Source organism: Furipterus horrens, unplaced genomic scaffold (assembly GCF_987537825.1).
Source record: "Furipterus horrens unplaced genomic scaffold, mFurHor1.1.pri manual_scaffold_12, whole genome shotgun sequence".
In the NCBI taxonomy this organism is placed as follows: domain Eukaryota; kingdom Metazoa; phylum Chordata; class Mammalia; order Chiroptera; family Furipteridae; genus Furipterus; species Furipterus horrens.
Genome location: NW_028327182.1, coordinates 97,804,998 through 97,821,604, shown reverse-complemented (window position 1 = coordinate 97,821,604; position 16,607 = coordinate 97,804,998). Strand labels below are relative to the sequence as shown.

Here is a 16,607-nt window from a genome sequence, read left to right as displayed (position 1 = left end):
CAGGTCCTCCCTTCCATATCTAAGCCTCCAGGGACACGCCCATCTGGCCCCTGCTCTGCGGGGATGTGCTGTCCCACTCTGCCTGTCACACGGGCCTGCCGTGGCCACACCTGCGCCACCCAGACTGAGGAGGAGGGGGGAGACCAAAATCGAGACAGGTGGGTCACGGGAGTGGCCCTAATGGACGCACTTGAATTGTGTTAACATTAAATACTACCTTCATGCGAGGGACAAAATAACTCCTATCAAATCGTTCCAACATTGAACTTATCTGAGGTTAGCTATTAACTAAGCTCCCAATGCTGTTGGCAGTTCTTCACTTCTTCTTTATCTGCTCATTTCCCACCCACGAGTTTAAAAGAATTTAAATGCTCTCTTTAAATTTTATTTTTTCAATTTAAAAAGTCTTAAATTTATTGGGATGACATTAGTTAATAAAATTACATAGGTTTCAGGCGTATTATTCTATAACCCGTCATCTATATATTGTGTTGGGTGCTCGCCACCCCAAGTCACGTCTCCTTCCATCACCATTCACCCCCTTTCCCCTCCTCTCCCTCCTCCCACCCCTCCCCTCTGGTCAGCACCAAGCTTTTGTCTTCGTCTCTGTAAGGTGTTTTGTTTTCCCGAATCCTTCACATTTTCCCCCTGCCCGCCCCCGAGCTCCTCCCCGCTGACAGCTGTCAGTCTGTCCCCTGTGTCTATGGGTCCATTCCTACTTTGTTCGTTTATTTTGTTCATTAGATTCCTCATCTCAGCAAAATCACATGGCACGTGTCCTTCTCGTCACTCAGCATGATGCTCTCCAGGCCCCTCCCCGCGGTTGCAGAGAGTTAGACCTCCTTCACGTCACGGCTGAGCCGCGTTCCCCTGTGCGAATGGGCCACAGCTCTGCTACCCACTCACCCACCGACGGGCGGGGGGCTGCTTCCGAATCACGGCCATTATACGTCACCCCCCAGCAGCAAACACAGCGGTGCGTGTGTTCTTTCGGATCAGCGTTCCGGGTTTCTTTGCGGGTAATATCCAAATTTTACGAAGACGTTATTCAACTCAACGCCAAAAAAACAAACAATTCCATTAGAAACTGGGCAAAGGACCTGAACTTAAATGTTTGACAATAGTAATAAGAATAATAAGAAAGCTTTGGAGGAACCCAGGGACATCCAGATTATTGCATATATTGTCTATACCTGAATACATGTATTAGCCCAGCTTTTATTCTTAGCCTGCAAATATAAAATTATTTCCAACTCCACTTTCCACTTAAAAATATTTCCCGGTAAGTGGTTCTCAGTGAGCTCAAGTCGTTCTCAGCAATATTATTAAACATCTGTGGGAATGTGCTAAGTCTCCATAAAAAAAGATTTAATGAAAGGGATTTATGGGTTTAAAAACCAAAGAACTAATAAGAAGCCCATTTTTCCACTAAATTTAAATCTAACAATAACCCCGTAACAAGCAGATATTAGAGCTGTGGGATTTGAAAGGTCTTTAAAGAAAATAGCTTTCCTGGTTCATACAGCAATTCCAGCTTCACCATAGATCAAAAAGCGAAGTCTTGATTATAAATCGGAGGGAAAGATGAATAAGTTTAACAGAAGACGTGTCAACTGGAAAGTACTTACTCTTCTAGACCCATCACGGTGACGCCAATGATCAGGGGTTACAATGTTCTCCAAGGAAGCGGCTTAGGCTGTGTCTGGGGACCAGTTAATTAGTCCAGAGCACTTTACAGAATGAGGTGCTTTTGATCGATAGACAGGCTTTTCCACAGGCCCTGTTAGAAACTTTGGAACTTTTAAAAAATTCTCAGACAAGGGAGTCACCAGCGTGGCTGCCCACGGCCGTCCACTGAGGAGTTTTTAAAGACGCAATTCCTGCGGTCCATTTTGACGTAGACGGTCTGAGCCAACGGCATCCAAGACGATGTTGGAGAAGAACCAACTGGGAGATTTCATGCTACTCAGTGTCACCTGTTATGACAAGGTGCCACCCGAGGCGGAGAGCCCGTGAAACGGACGAGAAAGCCCTGGGCAGACATGCACAGACACAGACGCTGGCTGACGGACCATTGGCACGTGGTGAACTCAGAAACGGGGGTCCTCCCGATCGATGGTGCTGCCAGTTAATAGCCAGATGGGAAACGCATCACAAAATGTCACAATGTGTACAAACGTCCATTCCAGATGAACGTAGATGTACGTGTGAAATGTCAGACAATGACGATTCTAGGTCAGAAAAACGGCCTCCATAACTGCAGGGCAGGCAAGGGTTTCTCAGAGAGAACACACGGAGTCGTAATCATAAAAGTAAACGGTGGAACAGAACTCTGCACATAGGATATATTTAAAGTGCGTATGTTCAACAAATGACATATTTATAATATGATGAAGAAACCTTGCAGATCAGTAAGAGAGGCAACGCAGTGGCAAACAGCGATTACAGGCAGCTGGAGATGCGGGTCAGAGAAGGATACTTCTACGACTGGAAAGAAACCCAATGGGTCATGAAGTGGAATCGGAGTCAGAGGAGGATTCCTCTACGATTGGAAAGCCACCAATGGGTCCTGAAGAGCAGTGACAGCCTCTGTCCCTGACGCAGGGCCCAGCTTTCCTCCCTGTTCACAGCTGTCAGGGAATGGCTTCTTGGGCTAAAAGAAAAGAAAACTGATTCCTCTGTTCCTTCTGTTTAGAGACAACCACCCCACCTCATATCTCAGCTTTCGGCCCCACCAGGAAAATGCGAACGTTCTGTCAATACAGTCAGAATCTCCAGCCTCAGGAAAATACCTTGACTTCAAGAAAAAATAAGCCACATGAAAGTAATTATTTGCACCAGCAATAGTCCCGGCATGGCACGTACTACTCCTCAGGGTAAGCGCCGCTGATTCACATCCACGCCAACACTGAATCGAAGGGCACCTGCCTCATAACCGTGACCCCGGAACTGGGGGTCTCAGCATCTAGAACCTCGGCCTTCTAATGCACTCGCAAAAACAGGTCGATGCTGTTGATGATTAGCTGAAAACTGTCTCTGAGTGGGAACCCCAAGACATAAAGTGATGGTAATCGATGAACGTCAGTAACGCACAACCTCCACTCTCCACCAGGACCAGAACGTGATCCGGGTGTCCCGTGAATGCGGGTCTGAAATAAAGGTCGCTGCAGGGGGAACACGGACTTCCAGGTGAAGAAAGTACATCCATAGACGAATTTACATAGATGATACGCGGTGTCTGTATGCATCGTTAGGTTGTATACGCATTTTCACACAAACATAGACCGGCGCGTCCCCGCCCACCACCAGCAGATGCCAAAGCTGCGGTTTCTCCTCGTGCTTCCGGCAAACTTTTGGGCCTGCGTCCTCGTGGGACTTTGCTCCTCAGTATTTATAGTCTGACGGGCACTTGTCTGGGCCTGAGAACTCTCAAATATTTCACTGTACCGGTGTTTTCTTTTTATATGGCTTACATCTATGACTGATTTCAATGTTGGCTTTAAATAGAGCTTCAAATAAGCAGATTATTTTAACTGGAAACAATTTTAATGAACAACCTTTTAAATACAGCAATTATAATCATACATTAACATATTGCTCAACAGGAATCGGCTGTAAGGGCATTTGTAAGTCATATTTCCTACAGGCAGTGAACTAATCTTCAGGGTTTCAGTAATAATTTTAACATTTTAGGAAGAGATGTTATTTTTACGGGACTGAAAAGGCAGTCATTACCGAAGAAAATGTCTAATGGCCTTTCTACAAGTACTGGTGATGGCAGTTATGTTGAGACACCAAAGCCAATGGGAGAACAGGAAGTATCAGTATACATGTATACACATGTAAATTGCATGTACTGCACACCATGAATATATGTCACACAGAAATGAACACACAGAAGTGTACACACATTTGTTTTTACTTTCTGTAATGCAAACAAACTGTTATCACAGAATTTCAGTACCTGCTGTAATATTTAAAAATTGGTGTGCAATAAAGTTATATATCGATTCTATCTCGGTGAAGCTGGGGAAATTGATATCTAAGTCATCTAGCAGCTGAATTAGACCTTATGAGATCCTTGGTCTAAATCTGAATTAATTCACAGAATGTTAGGTATGAAGACTCACAGAGGGAGTTCAGTGTAGATTTCTACCCAGTCCAGAGACCCCTGGCACCGCAGCTGCTCCGCAGAGGGCTCCAGCTGTCAGCTGTCATTTCCTGTCATCTATTTTTGGAGCGAGGCAATGTTTTCATACACATTTTCACATAGAGCCTTAGTCACCCATGACAGCAGGTCTGCGTGATTTCATGCATGTGGAAATTCACGCAGAAGTGAGGTGGGGTATTCTGACACCAAGCACTGAAGCCCATCCCACAAAATCACAGATTTGTCACGAGACACAAGTTCCTCTGTGTGACCCGCATGCCGATGGGCACTGCAAGACTCCCCAGTCCCAGGGCCTGTCACCCACAGCGATGGACTCAGATGCTTAGGACTCTTAAGTCCAGCCCTTCTTCGTAGGTAATCAGTGTCATGCAGGGAAGGAAGTAGGAAGCAGCATCTAAAAATAGAAGAATCACCCACAACCCCATTACCAGAGTTGCGCTATCACTTTCACCGTGTTTCTGATCTACACTTGACGCTTTTTCAGTGATACTGTATCAGCTGACATGTAAGATACGGGCCCGTCCTGCAGGATGGACGGAGGCACGAAGAACTGGCTCCAGGGGGTGTCCTGCTTGGCTGGTCGGTTTGCTGGTTGGTTGGTTGCTTAGTGGGGTGGTTGGTTGGTTTGTGGGTTGGTTGGTTGGTTGGTTTGTTGGTTGCTTGGTTGGTTGGTTGGTTGGTTAGTTGGTTGCTTAGTGGGGTGGTTGGTTGGTTTGTGGGTTGGTTGGTTAGTTGGTTGGTTGGTTGGTTAGTTGGTTGCTTGGTTGGTTGCTTAGTTGGTTAGTTGGTTGGTTGGTTGGTTAGTTGGTTGCTTGGTTGGTTTGTTGGTTGGTTGGTTGGTTGCTTGGTTGGTTAGTTGGTTGCTTGGTTGGTTAGTTGCTTGGTTGGTTGGTTGGTTGGTTAGTTGGTTGGTTGGTTGGTTAGTTGGTTGCTTGGTTGGTTGGCCGGCCGGTTGGTTGCTTCATGCCGGTCTTCCTTTTGAAGGGACAGGCAAAGATCCTGCCTCAGCAAGGAGACCCCTGGGACAACCTGAATCTCAGTGAGTGGTTCGGCTCACGGGGTCACACAGGGGTGCCCCCCACCAGGGGAACAGCAGGGCTGCTCGCGCCCTGGGCCGAGTCCCCGCTTCGGAAGTCAGTCACGGTGCAGTGTGCACACGCAACGGACACTCCTCAGCCACAGGGAAGGTGGGCACTGCCCCTGGGCCAATGTGGTGGAGCTTGAGAATACCTTTCTGAGTGAAGTAAGTCAGGGGAAGTTAGGAGCCCTGTGACTTCTCTCATCTGTGGGGTGTAGCACTGAAAGCAGCGAATGAACAAACAAGAAAAACAAACAAACACTCGCAGACACAGACACCACGGTGGGGGGTACCAGAGGGAAGATGGGGGGGAGCAAACGCACGATCTGACGTTGGGTGGTGGGCGCACAATGTAATATACACACCATGCACCACAGAAGTGTACACTTGAGACCTGTGTAATTTCATGAACCAATGTTACTCCAATAAGTTTAATAATAACAAGAAAAGACTGAGCCTTGGAAACAGTCAACTCAGAAAATGGCAGCAGGCCCTGATCACTTCCAAGGTGAAATCACCTCTCTGCTCAACGGTTCATGGTGCCAGGGTCTGGGGCCCCCGAAACTCTTGCTGTCTCCTGTGTGGTGCTACTGAGCGCCCGCCCTCCTGTCCCGGGGGACCTTGGGTCCCAGGGGGCATTATCTGCTGAGCCAGTTCATGGGTGATTCAGGCTGACTCACTGTCAACTTGTGGTGGACAAACATTCACGTAAACAAATGTCTTCTAGAGTCCGCGAGAGGGTGATGCTGCTTTTCCCTCAACCCCGAACCTGGCGGCCCGTTCTCAGAGAGCAATGGGGGCCCTCAAGGTAGGAAGCAGCTTAGCTCTGGCTTGGGAGCTGTTCCAACATTCACTGAGGTGAAGGTCTGTGACCCGGCGTTGCCTTGGCTGGGCAAAGCCCTTTCTGGGAGACCATACTTTGCGCTCCAGCTTCTACTGACGCGTGACCTGGTCTGTGCCATCCAGCATGTGAAGAAAGCATGCTGGAACATGTGCCCCGTACTGAATTCTTCCCACAAGGGAATGAGTCACGTGACCAATGACGGCGGGTCTTCCAGAGCGGCCATCAGAGATGGGCAGATTGGGGGACTGCAGAGTTGTGTCCCCACGGCCTGACCAGAGACTGAAGAGTAAACAGGTCCGTGTGAAGCGTGGGGTGGGAACAGGCTTGCTGCGGCATCGCCACGGAACCTCTCCTTGGAGACGGGCGGGAAAATAATCAGCTTTGCAATCTCTGTGCCACGGCCCAGGTTCCCACACTGGTTTATTTTGAAAACAACGCAATTCGGGGGGAAAAAACTATTAAGTATTTATTACGCTCAGCGGCAGCCTCCGTTCACTGCCTACATCTGCTCTGTGAAAACTACAGTTCACAGTGTTCACACCCCGGGAACATGTCTGTGCACACGAAACTGTACCACCGAGGACCAGCTTCTGACTTCCAAAGCTTCCCGGATTCTGACCCTTTTGTGAAAATGCGGTGCCTCCCCCCTGTGGGTTTGCTGCGAGGGGCCCGCCCCCCTTGGCTGCAGCAGAGCGGTCACTCTCAGGCCAAGGGGACAGTCGCCGGGACTCTCACCTGAACCGTTCGCTTCCTTAAGGACGCAGGGGCAGAACCCGCGTGGGAGGGACCCCGACGGCAGCGGGCGCGCCTCTGACCGGGGCGGCGCCTCGTGAGCACTAGCCAAACCGAACACGCGTGGAAGCTCACACTGTCGTCGGCGGTCTCATTCATCAGTTGCTTCCGGTTCCGCGTTATTCGGAAAACGGTTAATTGCAGAGGGATCGCGACGCACAACGTCCTTCCTAGAATTTGAAGGTGTTTCAAAATTGACGCGGTCGGGCATTTTCTAGAAGCTCACGCGTCAAGGACTAAGCTCCCGTTGCTCATCCCTGTCTCGGTCCCTGCAGGAAGGACAGCCTCGCCGGTTCTCACACCCCCTTGGGGACAGCCTCGCTATCCCATGTCCACTGAGTGTAGGACGACATCCTGCCGTTATTACCTGAACGTCACAGTCACATTCAAGCTGCTCTTTCAGAGGTAAACACACACACCTAGTCCGCAGGTGGACCATTCAATGGGCAAAGTGTATGTGTAGCAGGCGGCCTAGTGTGACTCCCCGAACCAGACAGGGAGACGTTGGAAGAGGCTGCTGTCTCAGCACGCACGCCAGCCGGCGCGACAGGGACGTGAGGTCAGGCTGGAAGCCCCAGTCCTGTCCACAGAACTGCGGGGATTTTCCTCGATTTTCTGGTCAGCTCCCTAAGGTACAGAGAAGAGACTGCACCGGGGAATCTCCGAGCCTCAAGTTTCCCCTGAGACACGGAGGAAAGAGAGCAGGCGGCTGAGTCAGGAAGAACGTGAATGGCGGATCTGTGGGACATCATATTTCAGTTCAAGTACTAGCAGAGGGGCCGAGGGGAGGTGGGGGGAAGACGTGATCAAGTCGATTCCCAGTGACAAGGAATTAAGAGAGCTCAGTAGCAGCAGTCTTCAAAAGAAGACACAGGAAAACAACGGAGACAAGAAAACAAAGCCATCGCGTTGCTAGTTGGAGACCAGGGGACTGCGAAGCCCAGTGGGACGTTTCTTGTTGCTCTGACTTGTGCGGACCAGGAAGGTGTCTGCCATGAAGGGGAGACCTCCTCTGTGGCCCGCGGCCTGCGCCTCTCTGTTTTGGGGGCCAGTGGGGATTGCCATTGAGTGGGGCCTGCAGGGCCGATTCCAGCCCCACCCTCCCCAAGGAGAGAATGGGTTTTCCCGACAGGCTGAGCCAGACTAGCAGTCAAGGCCACAGGCCCTCACACTGACCAGCATCTCGGGTACTTGTTTGTGGGACACAGAGCTCTTGTGTCTTGTGTCCTCCCCACCAACCAGGCCGATGAATAACCCTTCCCAAAGGAGCAGAGGCCAAGTGACTTTTCTTCTCTGCCAACATCTGGCAAGGAAGGACTGAGATGACGTGACCCAGGATGAAGAAAACTCAGTAATGGAATGACCATCACGAACACACAGGTGGACTAAAAATTTCAAGAAACGGAGATTATTAAGAAGACGAATGGACATTTTCTTGCACCAGCAAGAACCTGTGAAATGCAGTAATTTTTTCTACTACTAAAAATTGTGTTATTGTGGTTTAATTCATAATAGTAAGTTGACATTTTCCTCTCTAGGCAAGTTCTGAAAGCTGAGTTTTAAATGAACCAAAGACAGGCAAGAGAGTTTCTAAAACAGACCTCAGAAACCCATGATCATGACAGTTCCTATCTGTTCCAGAACAGCAGCTTTTCTCTGTGATTCATGACAAGCATTAAAATAGACCTAGACACCAACTCCGTGAGGTCAAGTCCACTGCAGGGGTCCCTGATCTCAATATGATACTTGGGTAGTTCAGTTGCCCCAGGCCAAAAATAATCATAACACAAATGGCAGAAAGGAAATAGCGGAGGAAAATCTCTTTTCAGACACATTTCTTTGGAACTCCAAGGCATGCCAAATATCATTCTGGATTTGAATCCAAGCGTCTGCGAATAACGGGTCTTTGTCACGATCATGCTTTCAGGGTCCTGAAGGAGACTTACATTTTTCATCTTGCTGTTCATACAAAATCTCTCAGAAGCCACTTTCCTCCAAAGTTTGTCATTGAGGCTATTTTAGGATTGAGCTGGGTTCATATAATCATGATTACAATTATGACTGGGATTAATAAACAATTTCAGCACACCTGCAGGGAGGGTCTACCTTCAATGGGTCATGTAATGTGTGTATATTTAAGTTAAATAATTTTTAAAAACATCAATCAGTTTGACTATATTAAAAGGCTAAAGTATGATTATCACATAAATCATAAAATCGTAACAATGACTGCAAAAAATTATGTAATTCAACGTATATTCAGGATAAAACCACCCAGGAAACTAGGAATCAAGGGGAACTTCTTCAAATGTACAAAGCTTCTATAAAAAATGTACAGCTATAATTAATGGTGAAGGGCCATTTCCTAGGATTTTCCTAAGATCAGAATAAAGGAAGTATACCCACTCCCACCATCCTTACCCAAACTACTGCCAGGAGTCCTCAACCAGTGGACTAAGGACAAAAGAAAAAAAGGAAATAAAAGTCAGACAGATAAAGAAGGGGAAAGGGAAATTGTCCATATTTACAGATGACATGGTTGCCTACGTAGAAAAACCCAAGGAACCAACAACAGACAGAGAAAACTGAACAGGCAGCACCGTTCAAAATCATTCAGAAGAGCTGGGTGGAAACCCGAGAAAACACACGATGTGGTGAGATGGGAGAAACGTAAGTGGAGAGACACGCCGTGTGGGACGCTCGGTTCTCCCCAAATTACAACACTCCTTTCAGAGCCCCAGCCGACTTCCTCTGTCGACAGACAACGGCCTGCTCACACACGCAGGGGAAGGCAAGGGAACCTGAGTACCGAAGAGAGGAAGGCGTGTTCCCACACACACCTGCACACAGATGTCTACAGCAGCTCCGCTGCTAACGGACGGAAGCTGAAACCCCAAGGGGCTCTTGACAGTGAAAAGGTAACTAAACTGTGGGACATCTGTGATGGGGAACAGCCCGCGGCAAAAGGAACGAACAGGCTGCTGAGTCACGTGCGTCAGCCTGGGTGACTGTCCAGAAAACCGTGCTGCGTGGAAAAACCCCACCAGGTTACCTACGCATGATTCAGTTCCCACAGCATTCTTGAGACAGAAAATGGCATAATGGGGGGCAGACTCCTGGTTGCCCCTGGCGAGGCGGAGGCGGGGCAGGAGGGATGTGAGTGTGGATACGAACCATCTTTGTGGGGACGGACACCGTCTACACCCCGATTGCACTGGTGGCAGGACCCTGGCTGTGACATTGTGCGTGGCTTTTTAAGACACCACCATGGGGGAAACTGAGTAAAGGTATGGGAGACACAGCTGCATTTATTTTTACAACTCCTTGTGAATCTAAATCTACTTCAAAATAAAAATTTTTATTAGGAAAGGGTATAGAGACTAAGGCAAATTTCTTCCTCATATTAAATCCTGGTAATCCGATATAAAAAAACCGCATGAGAATTGAGGGTTTAGTAGGAGCAGGTAACGCAAGTTGTCTGAGTCCAGCCTCAGCAGGGAGACGAAGCCGGAGCGCGTGTCTCGACGGGAAGGAATGCATCCCCACTAAGACGGTCGTTACACGAATGTGCAGTGTCACCGTGACAGCATCACCGGACTCCTCTGTCTGGCACGCTCACCTTTCAATGACAGATACGCCATTGACGTGCGGGTCACATGAATGCGTTCAGACTTTATAGGAGAGAAATTTGGGGGCGGACAGACACCACACACAAACCAAACCTCCTGAATGTTCAAATGGACTGTGACGAAATGTGTGAACTGCGAAGGGAATAACTTCTAATAGATCAGCAGGCTCTCCAACTCACACTGGTGTCATTGTTTTGATAATTGGTAGCAAATTTCATAAACATTCTTACTCGGTGGAGAAATAAGGGATTTCTAAAAATAAGAGGCTGCATTATGCAGAGGAAACGAGGAGAGCCCCGGGGGGCAGTTTTGAGGCACACGCACTGTCCCGGGGGTCGCTGAGGAGGAGGGTGAGGTGTCACAGAGAGGCCACACTGACGCGCTTCTGCCTGGGCGACACGCCCTCCTTTCTCCGTCCTCGGCGAGGCCCCGGGTCCCTGCACACGTGCCTCCCGGCATGAAAGCCCATCCGTGCCCCCCGCGCCCCCTGGGCATCCCTGCTGACGGCTGATGCGACGGCGCCTTTCACACCGGTTCTCATTGCGCGTCCCCAGGACTGCAACCTGCCTGTCAGCGGTCACTGCTCTGTGGGGGCCATTTTCAGGGACGCTTCCCCGCTGCGTTGTCGGATTTACCCAGAGAGTCTGCGCACACACCTGCTGCCCTGCTCCCGGGGGGCGCGGCCCTGTCCCCCGCGGACCCCCGCTCTGGGCACAGCCACGCTCCCTGTGCACTCGTGCGGTGGCACAGAGCGGCGGCCCTTGTCGGGGCGCTGAAGCACGCATGGGAGACAGGGTGCACCCCACAGCGAGGGGACAGAAAACAACAGGCATCGCCCGTCAGGAGACATTGGAGATGCTTAGCAGAAGATGCATTTAAGTGTGTGAAGCGTAGATCCAGTGCAGATAAGTGTATTTTGGGAACTCTTTTAAAAGCATCCATGTGTAACCAGGGAAGCTGGCTTGGGGCATCTGTGTCACCGAAGAGAAGACAGGTGGCCCTTTCTGGGGGGGCTGGGGGTCAGAGACCTCCTTTTTCCGCCTGCTGCTCTCACAGTGATTTTCTCAAACGGAAGCCCCTCTCCCTGTGTCTCTGTGGCCTCGTTAGGTGTTATTTGTGTCACTAAATTAGAGCAGTAATGCACGTGGCCCGACCCTACCTCGGCTCTCATCAGCCTCTCTGTTGCCCTTCGTCATCTTAGTCCTGTTGAGTGACAGGCTTTCTCCTCCACGTGACACGGCCATGACAGTGGCTAATAATGGAACATGTCTCTCCCCGTGAGTGAGGCCGTGGCAAAGGAGCTGTGTGTCTGGGACAGTCGAGGCGCTAACGCGTTGTCTTAGTGGGGCTCTGATCCTGACACTGCAGGCGCGGTGGCTTAGGTAGCAGTCGTCCCTCCCAGCTCTGCGGGCCGGGAAGTCCAAGGTCAAGGTGCCAGCTAATGTGGTTCCCAGCTTTCTGATGGCACCTTTTCACGGCGTCCTTGAGTCTCTCTCTCTCTCTCTCTCTCACACACACACACATACAGAATGAGTCATGAGTCTTCTTACAAGGACAGCATCCCATCCTCAGACCTGGTCTTCAGGACTTGATCTAAATGTAATTACCGCTCAAAGGCTCCCTCTCCAAATAGCCTCACCCCACAGGCCAGGGCTTCCCCATAGGAATTCGGGGCCACAACTCAGCTCACAGCTTACCGAGTACGGGGCAGCCGCCACCTCTTTGTGGCCGATAAAGCCTCCCTGGAAGACCAGGCTTCTGTGTGAAAGAGTCGGGGGACTGAGCTCCCCTTCGCGGGCGGTCCCAGCCAGCAGGGCCCCTGTGTGTCCCCTGCCAGGCTCCCACTGGCCCAGTGTCCTCGGGCTCCAGGAGGAGAGGTGGACAGGGCCTCAAAGGGGACAGTGCACCCCTGACGGAACCTTCCTGATCAGAATACAGTTCGGGAATCCTTTGATCTCTGGGACTCACATGGAAACGTGCCTAGGTGTCTGTCCCTCGGCCAAAGCTGCAGGGTGAGCGGGGACACTCTCTGGCCCAGGTGATGGTAAAGGAGGGGACAGCCTTTCAACCCGCCCGCAGTAAAGGCAGACCTGGGAGGACGGACAGAAGACAGCTGTCCTGCATACCAAGTAATCCAACCCCACATGTGGATGACAGGGAGCAGACCAATTCTGCATTATTGCTTTGAAAAATGTCAGTATATGTCATTAGAATAATGAAATACATACTTAGAAAGGAAATAACCAGCAATAAGAGAAAATGTGAGACTATCACTGAATCCTAGGATGAATGGAATGTGCCCGGCATGCAGAAAGAAAAACAAACCAACAGAAAGGCCAGGTGCTTGACCAGAGAGAAGAAAGTTCACGGTCAGGGAGGAGAAAGGAACTTGGCTGTGAGCACCCCCCCACCACACACACACACACACACACTGATGTTTACACTGACATGCATGTGCAGGCCTCGAGAAAACGGGAAAAACCCTATTGAGGGGAAAGAGAATTGTACCCAAAAGAAAGGAGAGAGAGAGAAGGAGAGAGAGAGAGGCAGAGACATGATCTCTCAAACACTGTTTGGGGAGGGTCAAAGGGTAACAAGAATTACCAACAACAGAAATTATGGGGGAGAAACAGGAATGTAGGGGAATGCTTGCTTTGGCATTTGAGAGATGAGAGGCAAAATCTTTCTTTTTTCTCTGACATTCTGCAATACTTTAAAGCTTTTAGAAAAATTTTTTCCAAACAGACATTTCATTTACTATCACTTTGTGTCAGCTTCAGGCACACAGCTGGGGGTCAGACACCCCTGCCCTTCACGAAGCGTCCCCTGACTTCCCAGCACCCACCTGGCTCCCACGGTACTGACCCTGTTCCCTGGGCTGTGCTGACGTCCCCGTGACTGTCCTGGGGTCGCCAACCAGCACTTCTCAGTCCCTCCCCCTCCTCACCAGCCCCCTCCCGGCAACCTGCAGGCTCTTCTCTGTGTCTGTGAGTCTGTCTCTGTTCTGTTGGTTTACATTGTTCTTGTCTTGATGCCACCGCTCGTGAGCTGACTGATTGGCCTTGACGTACTTGGCACCAGGGGGTCCCCGGGCTGCAGGGCCCGGAGATAAGACCTGCCCCAGGACAGGTGCAGCATCACCTGACGCGACTCGGGGCTGGAAGGAGGGAGCAGCTCTGAGCACGGTCGGGGGCTCAGGGCAGAGGTGGCGCTGGCGGAGAGCAGAGGACGGTCACGGGCACCCAAGGGGACAGCAGCCAGCACCACTGGGTCTGAGCCGGGGGCCCGTCCAAGAGCCCTGCTGGTCTGGTCTTCCACACGTTCTTCCACGGCCTCCTCTGGGGCCTCGGCGTGTCGCGTGGGCCACAGGCCACATTTAGATCCAGAGACGGATGCTCTTCCAGGGAAAGCCAGAGGCACTGCCACGCTGCCCTTGTGCAGAGCAGGAAGCAGCTCACTGCGCCCCACCCACAGTCCCCAGTCGGCAGGCCCACGGGAAAAGCCGGAAGGGAAGCGCGCAGTCTGATGGCAACTGTTTGCTGTCCGGGCGTGCCTGGGTGGACCGGTGACAGTCCTCCCTCACACGTGGAGACTCTGAAGCACGTCCTTGTTTCTGACCCTCCCAGCCAGCCTCAGCATTCTGCCGAGAGGTAAGTGCACGGCCAGGTTTTGCCCAAACAGACACATGAGCGTACACGGTCCACGCGCAGGGGGTCCCGGGCAGACACGGGCCAAGACACGTGGGCTGTTGAGGAATTTGGGAGCGAAGACACTTTAAAATGGTGGGTGACACCCTTGCTATACGCATAGGACTCCGTTAGCCAGGCGGCGGGTCCCAGCCAAATGCCCAAGTGGAAGCTCCGGCCCGCCTGCCCCTCTGGCCCAGGGTGCTGTCTGCGTCCTTGGCTTGACCTTCCTCCCCAGCACCCCCGCACCCACCTCTCAGAGCTCTGCCTGCACCCCAGTCCCTACCTTCGCCTCTGCCACTCGCCTGGCCACCGGGTCCTGCGTGTCCTGCTTCCTGTGCAGCCTCCTCACGCCCCTCTGCCTACACCGCCACCAGCATGACTCCGACCCACTCTCCATGCGGTGTCCCGGTGACTTCTGACCCGCGTCCCCGTCCCCGCTCCTCCCGGGCACTTGCCGGTCCACGCCCCCGCCAGAGGACAGGCGCGCGGTGCTTCGTGCCGTCCCGCTGTCCCCGTCTCTCCGTCTCTCCGTCTCCCACTCGGCAAGTCCCTCCGCATCTTCTCTCACCACGAAGAACCTCCTTGGCTCCTTTCAGCACGTTGTTCACTTCTTAAAATGCCTTCAGATGCGGTGCCGCTCTCCTTCCTGGGACTGTCTCCCTCCCTCCCTCCCGCCCCCCTCTGTCTCCCTGGGCCCCACCCCACCTCCCGAAGACTCCTCGGCACGCCCTCACCCCCACAGCGGCACTTCCCTGAGGGAGGGCCCTTCGTGTAAGCCAGACCCCGTGGGGGCCCCTCCCCTGATGCTCTCCGAGGCTGCGGGTTCTGTCTTTACAGCATCTATGACTGTTGCAGGTTTACATTTCTCCCTGGGATCATTAATCACCGTCTCTCTCCAACGAGACTATAAATTCCACAAGTTCTGCTTTTAATCACGACTGGGTTCCTGAGCCCCATTAGAGTTCCTGGCAGGTGATGGTGCTCCTTAAATTTGTGTGGAACGAATTGGAGGGAAGGAGGAAGGAGGAAGGAAGGAAGGAGGAAGGAAGGAAGGAGGAAGGAAAAGAGGGAGGAAGGACCACTAAGGAAAGTCTCTAACACGACAGATGGAATAAAACCGCCTTGATTTTGCGCAGTCACTGCGGGACTCATGACCCCGTATCTCGTTCCCTCGGTGTAGAGCGCCAGGGACCAGAAAGTGAAAGAGACATAACCCTTCCACTCTGGGCAATCGGTGACAATGACGGTGACAAGGACAACTGAAGGACTCTGAGAACACAGGGTAACTACGTTAGTAACAGTGGAAACAGTGCACACACCCACAAAACTCAATCAGCCATTTTATCAGGTTGGATTGAGTCACCGTGTCTACAGAGAAGAAATGTTTGTTAGTAGCTTCAGAACTGTTATGTGTTTATTGTTGCTTATAAAGCCAGGTAACTATGCGTGGTAGTTTTTATGCTATTGTAGAACTCACGATCAGTGAAGGAATCTGATAATATGGCCAGCAAGTAAAGTGAAGAAATAAGTTAGAGAGTTCACCATTACAGAAATGGGCTCTCTATATATTTATTTTGGCAAAGAATAATGTGACCACATTTCAACATAAGGCATTTGAAGAAAAGATGCTTGTTGAGAAAGCCTGTTAACAATATGTTAAGTCGGAATGATATCAATAGCAAGATGATCTCTCTTCTTGTCAGATTTCTGCCAGTTACTTGTAAGACATATGTGACAAGGGCCTGGTTTGCTCCAGGGGTGTCCCCAGTTCTCGCCCCGTATGTCCAACCCTGTCATTACGGGCAGCCAAGACCAGCGATGCTCTGCGGATGGACGAACGGCATGTACCCAGGCGGGCCCAGCAGAACCGGCCAAGGTGATGTGCCTCCCAGCCTCACCGTAGACCTGGCCAAGAGCGCGCTCCGGTACTGCCCAGGTGACCGCACGCTCGCGGTCCTTTGCAGGCTCTCTCAGGACTCTGCACCCCACTGCGGAAACCATGGCCCGCAGAGAGGCTGTCCTCAGCACGAGGCAGGTGAGGGCAGGGCCAGGAGCACGTCCCTGCCCGGGAGCGGTGGCCACCCGAGGAGCAACGCACACACTTCCTGGGTGGGCGGCGTTCCTGTTAGACGTGACCGGCCCCTCACCCACGCCTTCACGGCGCCCTTGGCTCTTCTTCACTTCCCGAGAAGCCCTAAAATACCAAACCTTTCCTGAGTGTTGCTGAAACCCAGACGTAGAGGACGTCCTGCTTCCTAAGCACTCAGCGTCACTCCGGCCCGCTTCCTTTTAGCCTGCTCTTCCTCCCTCCCACACCCCCATCACGGTTCCAGGACTGACTTCTGACAGCGGGCTCCGAACTCCCGTGGGGGGCAGAGGAAACGTTTTTCCCACGTCAGCAATT

The 16,607-nt window shown here is 51.5% G+C and overlaps 1 protein-coding gene across 1 annotated transcript in view; it reads right to left on the bottom strand.

Moving 5' to 3' along the window:
- The window catches only part of CSMD1 (CUB and Sushi multiple domains 1), a 601,662-nt gene extending 600,717 nt beyond the window's left edge, over positions 1-945 (bottom strand). The window contains exon 1 of the mRNA XM_090258247.1: positions 907-945. Coding sequence (XP_090114373.1) covers positions 907-945 — 39 coding nt within the window. The remainder of the gene's footprint in view (positions 1-906) is intronic.
- Positions 946-16,607: the final 15,662 nt, after the last annotated feature.